Raw genomic sequence first — 19,947 nt, 5'->3', positions numbered from 1 at the left:
ACTGAATCTCACGGATGCATTGATGGAGCCAATAAAGCGGGGGCCTTAATAATGTACATATAAGTGTATTTGCACTAAATTTATACACAGCTCCCCCATCAAAAAAAAAAAAAAAAAAAAAAACCTTGAATTTAGCTCGAAAAAATGAAAAGTGCAACTAATAACTTTATTTATGTTTTTCACTTATTTTCTTATTTCTTGATTTTTTTTTTTCTTTTAAAAAGGAAAGCGTATGTAGTAATTCTAAATAATGTCAAAATTATATACCACAACATATTTAGATGTAGCATTCTTGTACAATTGTGTTATGTTCTAGGGAGCAGTTCTTAGTATTGAAAAGTATTTTAGTGATATTCGCAAAGAGTTACTGAGACTAAACAAAAAAAAATGTAAATCCATTAATTTATCAATTATTGATGTTGGTATTGATTATAATTGAGTATTTTCTAGTATGGATTTTGTGAAAAATCAACTATACAACTGAATGAGAGATCATGAGAATTTTGTTGGATAAAACGAAAAAGACATGTTAAATGGCATCAATGGTAAAGTTAATCTACATGACTATTCTTAGGAAATCTAAGTATTTAATTATTATTAATTTTTCTAAAAATATCGCTGTGGTTATTAGCCCCCTCAACAAAAACTCGTGGGTTCCTCACTGTACGCAGGTCAAGTCTGGCAAGCAACAAATTAAAAATTAGTATTGTTTCGAAGCTAAAAACTGAAATACATTTAGTTTTCTTTTTCTATTTTTTTTTCCTATTTTTGTTTGTAGCATATATAATTTAGTTGAATTTTCTGAATGTAGCTTAAACTGAGGAATAGTTTATTCCTTTTTTATTTTTTATCTAAGCTCAAGAAGGACATGAAAAGTATATCTAGTTTTCTTGTTTTGACTATAGAATAGATATTATTGTGGGAAATAAGTTACACAACTTTGACTTATAACATTTCATTAAATTTAACTCATCTCCAGCGGCTTTAGGATCACAATGTAGACAATCATTGAAACAACCTAAAAGACCAATACATAATACTACAGGTGGCAATTCATATCGGTAGATCATGTTAGTGTCGAGTTGAGAGTTAATATTTATACAAATTACTCTAACCTTAACACGACTAGCGGTATGAATGGATTGAAAAATCTCATCCTAACACAACTTGCCCTAACACGAGCTGACACAAACACGACCTGTACGAATCCATTACCTGAGACCTACGATCCACAACAATGCACTCAATCCGAAATCAACTTGCAACCCACTAATGACCCATGACCTTTTTTTTTTTTTTTACTTTAAATCTACCATTTACGCACTAAAAATAACATAAAACACATATTCCTCAAAATCAAATCAATTCCATTCTACAACTAATTAAATCCTAAAAATCTAAAACACATCCAACCAAAAATAGGGAAAAATATATTAAAAACAATAGTGATTAAGCAAGTCAATTTAGTATCACACGGGTTAACATGAATACGACCTACTTTTTGATAGGTCAATTCGAGTTGACAATAAAATAATCCTTGGCTTCTTTTTTCAACACTAACCGGTAAAAAATCGTGTTAAGTTCATATATATATATATTTATCGCACGCCTCAATTTACTGGGTCAAACCACTACAAGTAACAATTCAACTTGACCTTATGTAAATCTTGTGAAAGGTAGTGATAGGGGCAATTGTTAAAAGAACCAATCGTCACTTTCATACTACGCAGACTTTTGTGGATCATTTATCCAACTCATGGCTCATGCCACAAATTTCACGTGCATACGAATTACGAGGTGGACACAAACTATATATTAAGTCAAGACGAAAACCGCACCATCATTACATCCATATTATTATACGAGTGGGTTATCTACTTGAATCAATCAAAAACCATAACTTTCATTAATAGACAATAATCTTTATTCCCCCCGAGATCTATTTATCCAGCACTTGGAGAAGAATTCTTTTCTAGCGTGGGATCTCAATACAAATACCTTAGACAATGACGCGCAAATGACCCTTTCAATAAGCTAAGTCGTAATATATATATATATATATATATTTGCAGATGACAAGATAAAGATTATTTGTCCAATGCATAAGCATATGGCAGACTAAGTCATGCCTTGCTAAATAGAATGGATGATAACTCTACCTAACAGAGACATGAAAGCCAGAACACTCGTCACTCCATGTTAGAATATAATATAACTCATTCAAAGAGGGAAAAAGGACAAACTCTTGTATTCACACTTGAAAGTCGACAAATATTCATAACTAATATTATGTTTGTTTCCTGTATTCGTCTCTGATTTTGAATCATGATTCATAGTTCTCTACAGTGATTTTCTCATTTAAAAAACACACGTAAAACAAGAATGATTCTGAATACATTAACCAAACGTCCACTAATGTTTTGCTTGCATATCTAAATCGGATGGAGTCCATGAAATGGATAACTCTTTCAGTAAATAGGAACCACCCTGACACTGTATAACAATAGATTTGTCTTACAATGAGTAGACACAAATAAGTGTAAAAAATGTGAGGTTTGTAATCAAGATTTCCAGTCCCATTTTTCTAGCTCCTTAACCATCCCACCAATTAAATTTTGACACCTCTGAATTACTTAAGTATTTTTAGTATTTAGTTTCTATTCATGTAGTGCAATTATTAAATTTAAATGGTATGGCAAATAAGTAGTAGAGGACAGCCAATGAGACAAGAAAATGAGGACAACAAATCTAGACTCGGGGGCTGCACGATAGAAAATGATATTAAAAAAAAAAATGTAAGAAAGTGTTAAATAATGGGTCCATCTGAATTTACTCCTTAAGCTATGCTTCTGAATAATATCTAAGAGGTTGACAAAGTCTAAGATAACAAGTCTTGTCAAGCAAGATAACATGACTTACAATCATAATTTTTTGCAATTCAATACATCTACATCGCATAAAAACTTGTAAAACTTTGATTGCATGTAGAAAATACAAATGGCATAATTGTCAGATTTACAATCCACGAGGCAATTACAATTGTTGAAGTCTCTGAACTAGCTGGACAAACTACTGCTAAAATAAACTCTTACCTTGTTGAAGCCAATCTTTCATCATCTGTACTTTTTTTTTTTAATATACTTCTTGTATCAGTGTGAGATTCCCAGAGAGATGATGTTGAAGCCAAACTTAATATTTTGGGTACCAAAACATACCCTTAATTCCCTCTGGATCAGGTTCAAAACCCAAATTTCGATAGAACTCCACAACTGCAATAGGGGTGTAACTGAACAAGTTAATTACAACCTTCAATTATTCAAAAATGGAACCACAAGGAATAAAGCAAACAATACAAAAAAACAACACAGATGAAAGTTCATATGCGTAAATAGGACTAGTTTTTATGATTTTAGTTTCCCACACTACTATAGAAATGAATAAAACCCCTGATGAGCAAATTGGACAAATCACAGAAATGTTCATCGCGGAAAGGGAAGGCTTCATAAAGGATCATCGATCTAGATAATTCAAGTCTTACAACAGTGTTTTGAACCCCATTTTTAGCCTCCGTTTGGTAGGAGGGATGGAAAGAGTTGGAGGGATGAAGAATGTGAAGGATAGAGAGGATTATAATAATTCTTTATGTTGTTTGGTAGGAGGGAGGGAGAGTTAAGAGGATAGGTGATAGTTATTTATTTAATTACTATATTGTCTATTTTGCTATTTGTTAATAATTTCTTTTGAAGGGTAAAAAAGTCATTTTCTTTTAATTTATAGTGGATTTGTTGGATCCTTCCATCAATTGAAGGATTCAAAATAGTAGGCCTGAAGAGAGACTCTCTCCTTCCATATCTTCTCTCCCTCCTCTTCTCCTTCTAACCAAACAAATAATTTACCCTCTCCCTCCACCTCTCTTCTACCCTCCATCTCTCCATCCCTCCTACCAAACATACCCTTATATACATATGCTTTATCATATACCTTGACTATCCGCAAAGAGGGTAATATTGCCAATGTCCCTTTGCAGAAGAGCCCTAATAAGCTTCTCAACAAGAGCCTTACCGAGGCCCTGACCCTGAATGATACAGTCAGAATACTATAATCAGATTGCATATTATAAAAAATAATTAGCAGAACCAATCAACAAGAAGGTCCAATAAACATCTTTCAACCAACCCACCATGGTGCCATTATTTAATCAGGGTAAAAACAGATATTGCAAACCATCAGGGACGGATTCAGTATAGGGCCACTGGGGGCACGTGCCCCTACTGGCAAAACAAAGTAACATTATATATATAGTGATTTTTAAATATTTTTTGCGTGTGCCCCCAGTGTTTTGATAACTCCAGCAATTTTTTGGGCCTTTTTAAGTATAGTTATTTTGGGCTTGAAGATTTGATGGATAGGGCTTTTACTTTTACATCACCCTTTTGTCCATATTTGCTATCAGCAACCTTAGGCCCCTTAATTATGCACGCTGAGTTGCTGACCAAACAGAAGCTTTTGGAATGTAATTTATGTTTTCTTCTCTCTCTTGCTTTTCTCTCACCCGGTCTCTATCTATCTGTCTCTTTTCATTTCTTTCCCCCTACACAATTCCCCCGATTCTTCCGATTTCTAAAACCACAGTATACATCATCAATTTTCCTCTTCTTTTTTTTTTTTTTCTTTTGCTTTCCATCCAAAAATTAGACAACAATCCATATATGAGTTATGTAATAATTTAAATTAGATTTATTTACTAATAGTGTTAATCTTGTATTTTTTTAGTATTATAATGATGAAACAATTTGTTAACTTTTTTTTCTTTCTAATGATGTTACTTTTTGTAGTGACAATTATAATAACTGTAGGTTTTGAGGAAAAAACATATTCTCTCTTATTTCAATCATGGTAGCATACATTATTTATAGGATACATTGTACCCTTGACAGCTCACAAACATCTAACAAAACCAGAAACTATCTAAATCCAAAAACTAACTAAAGAGAATCCAGAAACTACCCTATTTCCTAGGAACCTTACCCCAAACTAAAGGATTCGGCCTTTTATTCAAAAACAGAAAAAGTAAATTAGAAAACAGGAAAGTAAACAATTTTATTCTCTATTAGGAAACAAACGATGACTTGAACAGTCTCATTGTGAGGATATATGTTGTTTGTTGTGTCGTTGGAACAAATGGCATACAGATCATTCCTCCCTCAACCTTCTCCTTGATGAAATGTCGATCAACTTCAACATGTTTAGTTCGATCGAGTTGCACAGGTTTGTTGGCTATGCTGATTGCAGCTTTGTTGTCACAGTATAACTTCATAAAGGCTTCTATAGGCAACTTTAACTCAGTCAATATCCGTTGTAACCATAATAGTTCACAATAGTGGTGGAACTTCGGGCCGGCAGGCTGCCCGAAGCCCGAATTTTTTCGGGCTCGGGCGAGCAGGCCCCTATGCCGGCCCATCCAAGGTGGAAATTCGGGCTCGGGCTCGGGTAGCCCGAATTTTGAGACCACGCCAGAGGCCGCCGCCGTGTAGGTGCCGTCGACCGCCGTCCGCCGGAGTTTTTTTTTAATTTTTCCAGCCATACCCGACTGCCCGAACCGCCCGAAGCCCGAACTGCCCAAAAAAATGTTCAAAAATCCGACCGTTGTGCCCGACCCGAAAACCCGAATTTTGCCCGAAATGCCCGATTTGCCCGAAAACCCGTCCAACGGCTACTTTTTTGCCCGTTGCCGCCTGAATACGCCCGAAACCCACCCGAACCCGACCCGCCGAACCTAAGTAGCCGTTGCACATTGATTTTTTTGAAAAAAAAAATTAATTTTTTAACCCAAAAATTTCCCTCTAAATACCCCCCATCCTCCACACATTTTTTTCACTCAAACTCTCTCAATTCCTCTCAATTCCTCTCAATTTCTCTCAATCTCTCCCGATCTCTCAAATCTTTTTCAAAATTTGTCCAAAAAGTATCACATTATCCTAAAACTCTCTCTCAAATCGCTCTTATTTTTTATAATGGATCCTTTTGGTTATAGTGGTATTCCCGTTGATGCCCAACATAACATGGAAAGTGGGCGTAGAGAAGCGGCGAGTGCTAGTGCGACTGCGTCTGCAAGTGTTGCAACCTCTAGGAGAAAATGCAAGCGCACCTCGACAGTTTGGGATCACTTCGACATAATTGATGAGATCGACAATGAAGGTAACACTAAACATATAGCTCAGTGTAAATATTGTTTATCTGAATTAACAGGTGACACTATTCACGGCACCACACACTTGAGAAGACACTCTGAAAAGTGTCTTCAAAAGTTTAGCCAATCCGGTGGATCCGAACTCCGCTAAATACAATTATCTTTTGATCGCGCAACCGGTGGTCTAACCACTTGGAAATACGATCCGCAAGTAGATCGTATAGAAGTTGCACGAATGATAGCTGCTTTAGATCAACCTCTTATTGTTGTAGAGCATCCTAATTGGCAACGATATATTAAGGTTGTACATAATCCTAATGCACAATTCAATTCAAAAACTACTCTTAGGAAAGATTTATTAAAATTATTTAAAAAAGAAAAAGAAGCATTAATAAATCTTTTACACTCGACTAGCGGGTGCATTGCGTTAACGGCAGATATTTGGTCTGCCGTTGCCAATAAAGATTATTTAGCTATAACCGGTCATTACTTTAAATGATTTAATTTAGATAAAAGAATATTAAGTTTTAAATGTGTTCTAGGATCACATAGCGCGGATTTAATATATAATACAATTTTAAATGTAATTGATGAATTTAGACTAAGAGATAAAGTAATGACTATAACATTAAATAATGCTAGTGTCAATACAAAAGCAATTGAATTCTTTGAAAATAATTTAAATTTATTCGGTGACGGTACAATTTTCCACCAACGTTGTGCATGTCACGTAATCAATTTAATAGTTAAATCCGGTTTAAAAGAAATGGGTAATCACATTAAAAAAATTAGAGATAGTCTTGCATGGATTCAATATAGTAACCAAAGACAAGAAGATTGGTTTAGGTTCTTACAAGCATTAAATATACCTCCTAGAGCATTAACGTTAAATATGCCTATAAGATGGAACTCAACTTACATTATGCTTCAACAATGCATCCCCTATAAGGATGTCATAACAAACTATATATGTGCAAAATTAAAAGTATGACATATAGACGAATTTGATTGGCAAATTGCCGAAGTTTTGTATCAATTTTTAGGTAGGTTTCATGAAGTTACTCTAAAACTTAGTGGAACATACTACCCAACATCACCTTTAGCTTTAGGTGAACTTTTAAGAATTAGTATTTTATTTAGCGAATATAGGAATGACTCAATCCTAAGAGTTCCTATTCATTCTATGGAAAAAAATTAAAAAAATATTGGTCTAAGTTGCCTTTGTTGTATAGTTTAGGTACTATTTTTTATCCTAGATTAAAATTAGAAGGTTTAGAAAGTGGTTTAAAAAACTTAAGTGAATTTTTAGGCATCAATTGTTTGGACCAATATCCAATAATAAAAGAAAAAATATATTCAATCTATAGTAAATATGAGATTAAGTTTAGAATACCTCTTAGAGTACAAGAACCGCAACAACAAGACGAAAACCCGCATTCATTCTTGAATGTTTTCGGGTTGAAGAAGAAGAAGAAGAAGAAGAAGACAACTCAAACGGAAGCTGTGAGTGAATCTTCATCAACAAGTGGCAATGGCAGCGGCGGCGGCAGCATCAACAAGCTTATGGCGTACCTCAGTAAAGGCTTAGTAGTCGACGGTACGTCAGAATCGTTTGACTTAGTTCAATGGTAGAGGGCACGGACATTAACTTGGCCAATCCTAACTCGATTAGCAATGGATATATTTTCGATCGCAGTCTCCACTATTTCATCCAAATAAGCCTTCAGTACGCCAGGAATAATACTTGAGGAACGCCGGAATGCATTGCAAAGGGATATTGTTGAAGCCTTCGTTTGCATTAAGGATTGGGATCGGGCCGATCAACGTCTACAGGATACAATTTCGCCGGCAAGCCAAGAATGGATCGATGAATTTAATCGATTAACATTTAATTTTGAAAACAACCCTCCAGCTTCAAATTAAATTGTAAATTTGTAATTTGTAAATATGTATTTACTTTTGACATTGTATTTGTAATTGTATAACTTTGTAAGTTTGTAAAATTTGTAATTCGTCACAAAATGATTGCACTCTTTTTTTCTTGTTAAGTTTTTATCCCAATTGGGTTTTTCTTGGTAAGATTTTTAACGAGATAATCATGAATTACAAACTTAAAAATTAATAAAGAAATAATTTTTTTATATAATTCGTGTTTATTTCAAATTGTAATATATATATACATATATATATATAAATTTTAACATAAAATAACTTAATATTAAACAAAAATTTAAAAATTTGGGCTTTTCGGGCGGGCTCGGGCCGCCTAATACAAGCCCGCGACCCGTTCAAGGTGAAATTCGGGCTCGGCCGGGCGGCCCGAATTTCTCGGGCGGGTCGGGTTCGGGCTCAGGTAAAAATTCGGGCTTTTCGGGCGGTCGTGGGCGGCCCGTCCAAAATTCCAGCACTAGTTCACAAACTCCGTTGGCCATTGCTCTATATTCTGCGTCAGCACTGTTTTTCGCTACTACACTTTGCTTATTACTTCTCCAAGTAACTAAATTACCCCACACATAGGAATAATATCCTGTTGTTGATCTCCAATCAGTGGAAGATCCTGCCCAATCCGCATCGGCGTAGATTTCAATCCCATGTTGAGTGTTCTTTTTGAAAAAAAGGGTCGGATTGATACAGCTGTTGTCAGATTTGGCAATAGCTGTCATAGTGAATAGTTGACAATTGAAATGTATATATTTAGGAGAATTAGGATTCGTTCCTTAGATAGGATATTTCCCTAGAATAGATATCAATCAATATATGTAATTAGGCAGAGTTTCCTTTTTTGTTTATCAAATCAGCCTATATATGAATGTAACCACTGATTGGAATAATATACAGAAAACCATTTCTCTCTTTTTATGCGTTATGGTATCAAAGCCCTAGGGTGTTCCTTTCTTGGGGTTCCTTCGTGCATTTGGCCTTCATCGCCACCATTAGCCTTTTTTTGTCATTCCGGCCTTAATTGTCGTTCTTGCTGTTTTTTCTTTGGCCTTCATTGCCGCTGGTAGTTGTTCACTTCAGTGGTTCTTTCATTGTTGTCTCTTCCCTGAATCATGGCTGAAACTAAAACCACCACTCAATCCGAAGAAAATACCTCTCATCATTCAAATGGTGATCTGCAGAATATTCGTTCAACATATAGGTTGGATGGAAAAAACTATTTAAAATGGTCTCAATTAGTCTGAACCTACTTGAAAGGCAAGGGAAAGCTTAGTCATCTTCTTGGAACCGAACCAAAAAGGGGGGATCTGAAATTTGATGCTTGGGATGAAGAAGACTCCATGATCATGTCATGGTTATGGGATTCGATGAATCCTGAAATTAGTGACACCTGCATGTTCTTGACTACTGCCAAAGAAATATGGGACTCCATTCAACGCACCTACTCAAAAGCTCGTGATGTAGCCCGGGTTATGAGATCAAAGTCAGGGCAAGTGCAATCAAACAAGGAGAAAAAACCGTGACTGAGTATGCCAATTCACTGAAGAACCTATGGCAAGAACTTGATCATTATCGAGTTATTAAAATGAAGTGTGCGGATGATGCTGCAACTTTGAAGAATTTCATTGAGAAGGACCGGACCTATGACTTCCTTGTTGGACTCCATCAGGAATTTGATCAGGTTAGAGTGCAGATTCTTGGAAAAAAGGAGATGCCTCCTTTGGAGGAAGTAATTTCCCTTATCTTGTCAAAGGAAAGCAGGAGGGGTATTATGCTAGAGCCACAAATAGCGGAAGGATCAGCATTGGCAACCTTGACAACTCGAACTGAACACACAAAAATACCAGAAAATGGGAAAGCACAACCAAAGGCTGAGTTAAGCAGATTTTCAAAAAGTGGGAGAGACCAGACAAGAGTTTCAGGAAAGGATAATCGGGACAACAAGGATAATTTGTGGTGTAACTATTGTAAAAAACCGAGACACACCAAGGAGACTTGCTGGAAGTTGAATGGTAAACCACCTAGTCAAGAATGGGGAAATCGTGGAGGCCAGCAGAGAACTCAATCTCAGGCTCACATGACAGAACAAACCAATCACAACGAGGTACAGGAGAAAGGAGGTCTTAATAGTGAAGAAATTGACAAACTTAAAAGCTCGATAGGATCCCTCGAGAAGCCCTCAGGTACATGTTCATTGGCACTCTTAGGTAAACCTTCATTCTCTTTTGGACTACATGTCTCAGGAAAGTGTTTGACTGATTCTTGGATAATTGATTCGGGGGCCACAGATCATTTGACTCACACCTCACAAAATTTCAGCACCTACACTCCATGTCCCAGTAATGGGAAAATTACAGTTGCCAATGGCTCACTTGTTACGGTCGCAGGGTTAGGAGATATCCAAATAAGTCCATCTCTTGTACTTAAAGATGTTCTTCATGTACCAAAAAAGTCAGCAAACCTGTTCTCGATTCAAAGGCTCACAAAAGACCTAAAATGTTGTGCCATTTTTCATCCTTCTTACTGTGTTTTTCAGGACCAAGGCTCGGGGAGGAAGATTGGACTTGCTAAGGAAAGGGACGGGCTCTACTATCTTGAACAACTGAGTACTTCGAATAGGATCATGAATAATTTGTCTTTATCTTTCCTTAGTTCTTCAAATAAAGATGCCATATGGTTGTATCATTTGCGTCTTGGTCATCAATCTTTTAGAGTCTTGAATATCATGTTTTCCTCCTTGTTGAAGGGATTGAAAGTTACTGATTTTCATTGTGATGTTTGTGAACTGGCAAAGCACACTCGTGTATCTTTTTCCGTTAGTGATAAAAGATCATTGCGTCCTTTTGAATTAATTCACAGTGACATTTGGGGACCATCCACAATTCCAAACATTTTAAGGGCTCGATGGTTTGTTTCTCTAATTGATGATTGTACTAGGGTCACATGGCTATTCATACTCAAACAAAAGTCTGAAGTGAGCAATGTTGTCCCTAACTTCCATTCCATGATCCAAAACTAGTTTGGGGTAAAAATTAAAAGCTTTAGCTCTGACAATGCAAGGGATTACTTCAACCAAATTTTGTCACACTACTTTCAAAAGGAAGGTGTCATTCATGAGTCATCGTGTGTGAGCACACCACAACAAAATGGGGTAGCTGAGAGAAAAAATGGTCATTTGTTAAATATCACTCGGGCATTATTATTCCAAGGGAATGTTCCTAAATCCTATTGGGGGGAAGCCGTTCTCACTGCCACATACACGATCAACAGACTCCCTTCACGAACATTAGATTACACAACTCCCATGGAAAACCTTGCAAGTTTTATCCTCATGTCAGACCATCAAATGGCCTTACACCTAGAGTCTTCGGTTGTACCTCTTTTGTCCATATCCACAGCCAAAATAGAGGGAAATTAGACCCACGGGCAATTAAGTGTGTTCCTTGGCTATTCATCTACACATAAAGGATATAAGTGTTATCATCCCCTCACTAAGAAAACTTTCATATCTGCCGATGTTACCTTTGTTGAAAATAAAAACTACTTCACAGAGTCTTATCTTCAGGGGGAGATCTCACTTATGGAAGATAAAGACTATGGTGTTAGTGATGATCCTGCTTCTTTTGAGCCCCTTGATTTACCCTCAACTTCGTTGTATCCATTGTCTCCGTCCACTCAAAAACGGAATCTTACATCTCCCACTGAACCTGAGTTTGAGTCAATTCTAGAACCAAAACATGTGTCCACTCCAGTGTCTAGTCATACTCATGTTCGTATTTATGACTATGCGATTTCCTCAAGTGTATTCAAGAAGAAGAGCAGTCCCGGACCCGACACAGGTTCAAGATGATACCCTGAGTCCTGGTAATGAAGACATGGTAAGTTCTGACTCACCTGAAACACCAAAAGAAGATTCTCATCTGCCTATTGCCCTCAGAAAAGGTACTAGAGAATGCACGAAACACCCTTTATATCCATTGTCTCATTATGTGTCACTTAAACATTTCTCACCACTCCATAGAAATTTCATTGTGAGTCTGCACACTACTTCTGTTCCAAACACTTTATCTAAGGCATTGTCAAAGAGTGAATGTAGGGGTGCTATGAGAGAGGAGATGGATGCATTAGAAAAAAACAACACTTGGGAGATCGTTGATAGACCGAAAGGGTGTTCACTCTCAAATACAAGGCTGATGGTAGTCTTGAGAGGTATAAAGCAAGATTGGTTGCTAAAGGCTACACTCAGACTTATGGAGTTGATTATCAAGAGACGTTTGCCCCTGTGGCGAAGATGAATACCGTGAGAATCTTGTTATCCTTGGCAGCTCATTTCGATTGGCCACTTCAACAATATGATGTGAAGAATGCTTTCCAGCATGGTGATCTAGAAGAAGAAATTTACATGAACATTCCACCCGGATTTGAAGGAGAAGGCACAGATAACAAAGTGTGTAAACTGAAGAAAACATTATATGGACTAAAGCAATCCCCTAGAGCTTGGTTTGGGAGATTCGCTAGTGTAATGAAGGCAACAGGATACAGACAGAGTCAAGGACATCATACACTTTTTCATCAAGCATTCAACCTTTGGAAAAGTGACAGCTCTCCTAGTGTATGTTGATGATATTATAGTCACAGGAGATGATGAGGAAGAAAAGCTCTGTTTGAAGCAGTGTTTAACCAAGGAATTCGAGATAAAGGAGCTTGGAAGACTTAAATATTTTCTTGGAATTGCGGTTTCATACTCAAGACAAGGAATCTTTATCTCACAACAAAAGTTTGTGACAGATCTCTTTAAGGAAACAGGAAAACTTGGTTGTAAGCCAATGTCTACGCCTATTGAACCAAATCAGAAGCTGGGAAAAGCAAAGGAAGAGCCGGCTGTCGACAGAGAAATGTATCAACGTTTGGTGGGTAAGCTTATCTATCTTGCTCATACTCGGCCTGATATAGCTTATTCAGTAAGTGTGATCAGCCAATTCATGCATGATCCGAGAGAAAGACATCTACAGGCTGCCTACCGTGTGTTACACTACTTGAAAGGTAGTCCAGGAAAAGGAATTCTCTTCAAGAAGAACAAGGACCTCACTTTGGAAGCATATACAGATGCAAACTATGCCGGTTCAGTGGTAGACAGAAGATCAACATCTGGATACTGCACGGTTCTTGGTGGAAATCTAGTAACTTGGAGAAGTAAAAAGCAGAATGTAGTGGCGAGGTCTAGTGCCGAATCAGAGTTCAGGGCTATGGCTCAAGGAGTATGTGAACTATTGTGGGATGATCTGATTATTCGGATGGAAAAAATGGATTGAATCGGTTGATTCTATTTCAAACACAGCATTAACTTCTCTTGCATCTTCTCTTGTGTTCTCCCCCTGAAGATGAGTAGCAAAATATGGTTTGGATTCGAAAAACGTTACATCCATGGTGACAAACATTTTTTTTTTTTTTGAAATTGGATCAAAGCATTTATATCCTTTTTTAGTAGAAGGATATCCTACAAAAACACATTTTTTAGCCCTAGGATCAAGTTTGCCCCGGTTATGATCATGAATATGGACAAATGCAATACACCCAAATATCTTTAAAGGTAACATAGATGACAGCCTAGATGTAGGATAGCAACTTAGGAACACTTGTAAAGGCGTTTTGAATTTAATATCCTAGTGGGCATCCTATTTATGAGATATGTAGCCGTTAGAATAGCTTCACCCCAAAGGTATTTAGGAACTTTATTTGTGAAATGTAAAGCCCTAGCTACTTCCAATAGATGTTTATTTTTTCGTTCGGCTATTCCATTTTGTTGAGGAGTATCATTACAAGTGCTTTGGTGAACTATGCCTTTTCCTAAGAAAAATTTTCCTAAGACCTTATTAAAATACTCTTTTCCATTATCACTATGAAAAATTTGAATTTTAGTTTGAAATTGTGTCAACACCATGGTATAAAAATTTTTAAAGACTTCTTCCACATCTGATTTTTCTTTTAGTAGATAAACCCAGCTTACCTTGTGTGGTCATCTATAAAGGAGACAAACCATTTTTTTCCCAGTGGGTGTTGTGATTCGTGAAGGCCCCCAGACATCACTGTGTATTAATGAGAATGGTTTTGAAACTTTATATGGCTGTGATGGGAATGAGGTACGATGATGTTTTAGCTAACTCACAAAATTCACACTGAAATGAGGACATATTTTTATTTCTAAACAAGGTAGGAAATAAATATTTTAAATATTGAAAACTTGGATGGCCTACTCTATAATGCCATAGTATTATTTCATCACTACTAGCAACCGAAATAGATTCAAGACAAGTACTATGTGCTGGCATTCTAGACTCGGTTCTGCCTTCAAAGAAATAGAGTCCATTAATCTCTCTAGCATTGCCAATCGTCCTCCCCGAGGTTAGTTCCTAAAACTCACAATAAGAAGGATAGAAATTAGCTCGACATTCATGATCATGAGTTATTTTTGCTTATGGATAGGAGGTTACAAGATAAATTGGGAACATGAAGAACATTATGAAGTGTGATGAAAGGAGAGATTATGACTGATCCTGTCCCAGCTACAGCTGAAAGGGATCCGTCTGCAATTTTGATTTTTTTGTTTGCTGCACACGGCTTATAGGTAGAGAATAGTTTTGAAGAACCAGTCATATGATATGTGGCTCCTGAGTCAATGATCCATGGGCATGACAAATTTGATTTTATACTAGAAAGAGCTGCAGTGAGAAAATTACCCTTTTGAGCAAAAGAACAAGAAGGGTTTGAGAATTGTGGAGATTGAAAAAGTTTGTATAGGTGATCTAGTGGTTCTTTTGTGAATTGGGGTATCTCTGAATTGGTTTGTTGTTTCTAAGAATCTTCACTCACGGTCGGGAATGCCTTGCTATCACCTGCATTCTTCTTCTTGAAATTCTGGGGCTTGCCATGGAGTTTCCAACATGTCTCTTTTGTATGCCACGGTTTTCTACAGTGATCACACCATGGTTTTTTCTCCTTTTCTCCATCCGAATCAGGTCCTCTAGATGTCAAAGCCGAGTTTTCTACTTCCAAGTTGGGCCTCGGTTCTTGATTAGTCAACATCACCTTTCGCCTAGCCTCCTCCCTCCTAACTTCCGAGAATACCTCTTTGATGGATGGTAAAGGCTTTCTGCCCAACACCCTTCCTCTTACCTCGTCCAAGTCCTAATTAAGTCCTGCTAAGAACACAAAAACTCGATCATTCTCCTCTCTTTTTTTGTGTCGTACACCATCTCATTGTAGTATGCTATAACATCCCGATCTCCTTGTTTTGATCACCATAGCTTCGATTTTAACTCGAAGACTTGTGAGGAGTCTTCCAGATCTGAGTTCATATCACGCACTGCTTCCCATACGTCTTTGGCAGTAGGTAAGAAAAGATGCGGCTTTCCAATTGCTGGCTCCATTGAGTTGATAAGCCACGCAATTACCAGTGAATTCTCCGATCGCCATTTTTTCAGGTTAGGGTCGTCCGCAGCTGGTTTGCTTACTTCTCCAGTCAGGTGTCTGAGTTTGCCTTTGCCATCAATTGCAAGTTTTACAGACTGAGCCCACTCTAGGTAATTTTTACCATTTAATTTGTCAACTGTAATTTGAAGGAAAGAATTCGATGTGGAAAAATCCATACCACTGTTTATGAGAGTGGTCTCGGATTGCACGCTCTCTGTTGTGACTCCCGAGGAAGACGACTTGCTTGCTCCGGTCATGGCTGTTTTAGCCATTAGGGTCTAACGTAGAAGGATACCCTAGGCTCTGATACCATGTAGTTTTTAGAGAGGGAAAAAATATTCTTCTTTTTATTATACGTTTGGTAAAAGACTACTAGTATTTATAGGTAAGCATGACAATACTCTTGCCACTGAATCCCATAATTCTAGTAATAGATAAATCCTAACTTAAGAGATAAATACTAGCTAATATGGAGATTTAGGATATCTCCTTATCTCCTTATTTAAAAAACAAATAATCCTAACTGGATAATAACCGGAAGTTATCCTAATTTTAATTTTTCTAATTCGACAGTCTTCATGTGTGCCCCCACTCAATTGAAATCCTGGATCCATCACTGCAAACAATAACGTATAAAAATCCGAAATGATGCTAAATTTGGGACACAAAAGATGTGCAATCTAGACATTTTTTTCTTTTTGTTTGGGTAAAGGCACAATCTAGACTTGGGTGAAGTAGATTGCATTTTTTCCACCCACCACAATCTCCACAGCTTTACAACATTAGAAGACAAAAGTTATACAGACAGACAAAATAGGTCAGGCCTATCGCGCGTATATTTTTCTAGACCTTCAAGCTCGAGTTTACTATACCTGGTAGGAAGGATCAACAAGGACATCCCAGATTGTAGCATTGAAGGCATGATCCGATGTAGCACGAGCCATTCCAATTAGCTTCTTTTGGTCATTTTGCTCTGTCATATAACTTCAAGTACACTAAGATGTTCATCAAATAGTTTTAGACATAGCAACAGGTATAGTACATCTTGCATCAGCAATTATATATGACAGATTGATACGGCTAGAATGTCAGTATCGCTATATACCTGATCCTGCTGATCCTGGAAACTTCCGAACTGAATGCAAAGTAGCTACCATATAGCTATTCTTTAAAGCAGCAGCCAGTTTTGAAAGAGGCCTCCGAGGCCAGCCAACCTATTAACACGCATTTGACTTTCACCAATAGAAATTAACAAGAACCGAATGCGTTTCAGATAGATTAATGGTCAAAAGTCTGAAGCAACAAGAAAGATCAAGTAGCCAATAGAAATGAGAATGAAGACATAAAAAGTAGGAATCCCAAGGGTTTAAACATCAAATACGTTCTTCCATATGCATGTGAGAAAAAGGCAACGAAAAAAAAAGGTTACCTTGTCACATAGAGATTGAAGATCATAAACATCAACTTCTCCACCCGAAGAAAATATTATTTGTTCAATCACTCCGTCTGGTTCAGTCTTTTCAACAAGAACAAACTCTTCAGGCAAAGGTTCTTCCTCTTCCTCAAGTGTGGAAGGAGGTTCAATAACTTGTGTTGTACTGTTTTTCATAAACCTGTAATGAGATGCATTTAAGTAATTTAACCACCTTTATGCAAGTAAAACTACGTACAACATAGTCAATTAGTTATCAAAAACTTCTTTTCCGGCTTAGGAAAAGCTGAAATAAAGAATTCCACATATGACATTCAATGGACTAAACGTTATTATGTTTGCCAAGTAAGCTAGAAGCCACATTCCAATGAGTACGTTTTTTTCTCTCTCCTGTCAGTATGGGATAAACAGCTATGGAGGGGAAAAAGGAAAGAAACACACACACTCGCACGTGTTTATAAAATCAAATTACCCAGATTTTATAGAGTCCCACAAACCAGCCTTTAGTCGAAAATCGTTGTGCCTTTTGCTTTCTGTAAGAAGACCAACAAAGATATACACAAGTACAATCACATAGATCAAATAGTAAAGGAAGTTCTAAAGGACTAATTCTAAGCAGATTATCAGCAAGTTTTTCCCGAGTAATTTTAAACCAAGACTAAGACGACGAATTTCATTAAGAACAGGAAGGAAGCAAGGAACCATAACCACAAGGACATGTTCTTTTTCGTCTTCAGCTAAAGAGGAATGCAACTTTCTGTTATTTTTATTTTTACTTTTCTAAGTTTCTGTTTTTTCCCCTCTTTTTGTAACACAATTGGCATCAGCCCTTTCATGTATTTCTGATCAAACTCATTACAAATTCCAAACTTTCAGCCATAATTCACAACTTTAAGGTTTAAAAAAAAAAAAAAAAAAGCAGTCTATTACAGTTCAGGATAAAAATTATGAATATTCCTGTTACCTTTATTATTTCCCTTCTTTCAAAGCCACGACCAGGAAAATCACAAAAGCTATATAATTTCAAACGATATATAATTCAAATACGTGAAAAGTATATAAATACCTTTGGCTATCTGGCTGTGTAGATTGTACGGAAACAATAACTGATTCGTTTCGCCACAACGCATACCCAATGAAACATTTGGGAAACTGCAATTAACAAAACCAAAAAACAAGCATTATTTCCACAAAAACCCTAATTCGCTGCATTTGAATCCATCATAGAGCAAAGCATTACAAAAAAAAAAAAAAAAAAAAAAAAATAAAAAAAAAAAAAAAAAAAAAAAAAATCCGTTAGTCCGTAAAGAACGGTCTCATAAAAATCAAAGTCATTACTTCATAACTCCTAGGAATTCGTAAACCGAATCGCATGGATTAAATCCACGAATTCTAGGTCAATCTACAAAGAAAATTGGAACTTCTAAAGTAAATTAACAGATTTGCAGATTCACGGAATGATTCCACAACTTTCTTGTGCTTTTCCAGGAGATTTTTCGAAAATGGAGTGAAAATGAATCGAAATTGAAACTTCTGAAAATGAAATGACGAGAAAGAAAGTTGATCGAATACTTACAGAGAAGAGGGCAGAAACCCTCTGAGCGTTAGCATTTTTCGCTCCAAGTGATAGTGGATAGTGTCCTGTCTCTTCGAGAACGCAGTTCAGAAAATGGAAAAATCCAGTGCAAAATTTTGATTGGCCAGGATATTTCTAGTATTTGCACTAACGCCCACAAAACTTTTTCCTTTCCAAACACTTCCCCACTAAAGTTCTAATAATCACAAAATCTGTGGGAAAATTGTGACTGGCCAAGGATATTTCTGGTATTTGCCCTAATGCCCATAAAACTTTTTTTTTATGTTTAGTTCACGGATTCAGAACCATTTTCGGTTTATGTGTGTTTTTTATGAGAGAAAATATTATAATAAATCACGAACTATAATTCAAATCATAGCACAAATTCTCATACTAAATACCCTCTGATCACCAAACCTGAGTGAACATCGACTTGGTTGGAGATAGTTAAGTAGTTAATCTCAGTAGAGTATGTTATAAAGTTTTGTTATTCACCCACCAAATTTTGACATAGGAACGTCACATTGCATCAAGGATGATATAAAGATAATATCTACGAATCTACGAATAATAAAATAATGTCAATAATAAAAGAAAATTATATATGAAATAGGTAAGACTTTTCCATTTTCCATCCCAATTTATTTTCCTTAAGTACCCATTTTATACTACAACAGAAAAAGAACCCTAACAATAAGTAAAAACTTACTTTAATTAAATAATATTTTAACTAAATAGTACATTATTTTTTACACAAAATAAAATAAAATAATAATTATTTATCTCAAAGTTTTAAATAATAAATCATTATTTACTGTGAGTGTGACATTAATATTAGTGTCACTCATCTATGCTCCAATCTAATATTTCATTTCAGAATGAAACATTTTGCAATTGATTTTCACTTCATAGGTAGCAAAATTCATAGTGATGCTCTACGCGTCATTCATGTTTCATCTGAATATTGTTAATGGACTCACCAACTACTTCCACAGACTCACATTCACCTTTTATGATCGAAAATAAAAATCTTTGGTCGGTGCTCTATTAGAACAATTAATGATTGAATTATTAATAGCTTTTATTTATGTGCAAATATTTAATTTAGCTCTTATCCCTAGTTTCTAGGGGATTAGACGAGTTAGATTCAATTCAAATTCCTCATATATTTGTATATGTATTTCCCTTCAGCTGATAAAGTACTCGTTCTTTGATACAAGTGAACAAATATTTCATGTTTTTTTCTCATGAACGGGGAAAAGTCGAAATAATTACACAATGATGCTGGAATATCATTAACACGTAACTTAATTTTCTTATTATTATTATTATTATTAT

The 19,947-nt window shown here is 36.3% G+C and overlaps 1 protein-coding gene across 2 annotated transcripts; it reads right to left on the bottom strand.

Annotated features, from left to right (window-relative positions):
* Positions 1 to 2,823: 2,823 nt before the first annotated feature.
* Positions 2,824 to 18,679, bottom strand: LOC112092023 (acetyltransferase NSI). 2 transcript variants are annotated; one of them, XM_024167096.1, is made up of 8 exons: positions 18,610 to 18,679; positions 18,100 to 18,185; positions 17,506 to 17,566; positions 17,031 to 17,214; positions 16,707 to 16,815; positions 16,474 to 16,574; positions 3,982 to 4,075; positions 2,824 to 3,269 (listed from the first exon to the last, which is right to left on the bottom strand). In XM_024167096.1, the coding sequence occupies exons 1-8, from the start codon at positions 18,642 to 18,644 to the stop codon at positions 3,190 to 3,192; spliced, it is 750 nt and encodes a 249-aa protein (XP_024022864.1). In that variant the 5' UTR covers positions 18,645 to 18,679; the 3' UTR covers positions 2,824 to 3,189. The 2 variants fall into 2 exon arrangements, with proteins under 2 accessions (XP_024022864.1, XP_024022865.1); XM_024167097.1 differs by lacking the exon at positions 3,982 to 4,075.
* Between the last annotated feature and the right edge of the window lie 1,268 nt (positions 18,680 to 19,947).

The sequence above is a fragment of the Morus notabilis genome, unplaced genomic scaffold (assembly GCF_000414095.1).
Source record: "Morus notabilis unplaced genomic scaffold, ASM41409v2 Scaffold372, whole genome shotgun sequence".
Classification (NCBI taxonomy): domain Eukaryota; kingdom Viridiplantae; phylum Streptophyta; class Magnoliopsida; order Rosales; family Moraceae; genus Morus; species Morus notabilis.
The sequence above is the reverse complement of the archived record's forward strand: the minus strand, read 5'-3'. Positions and strand labels throughout refer to the sequence as shown.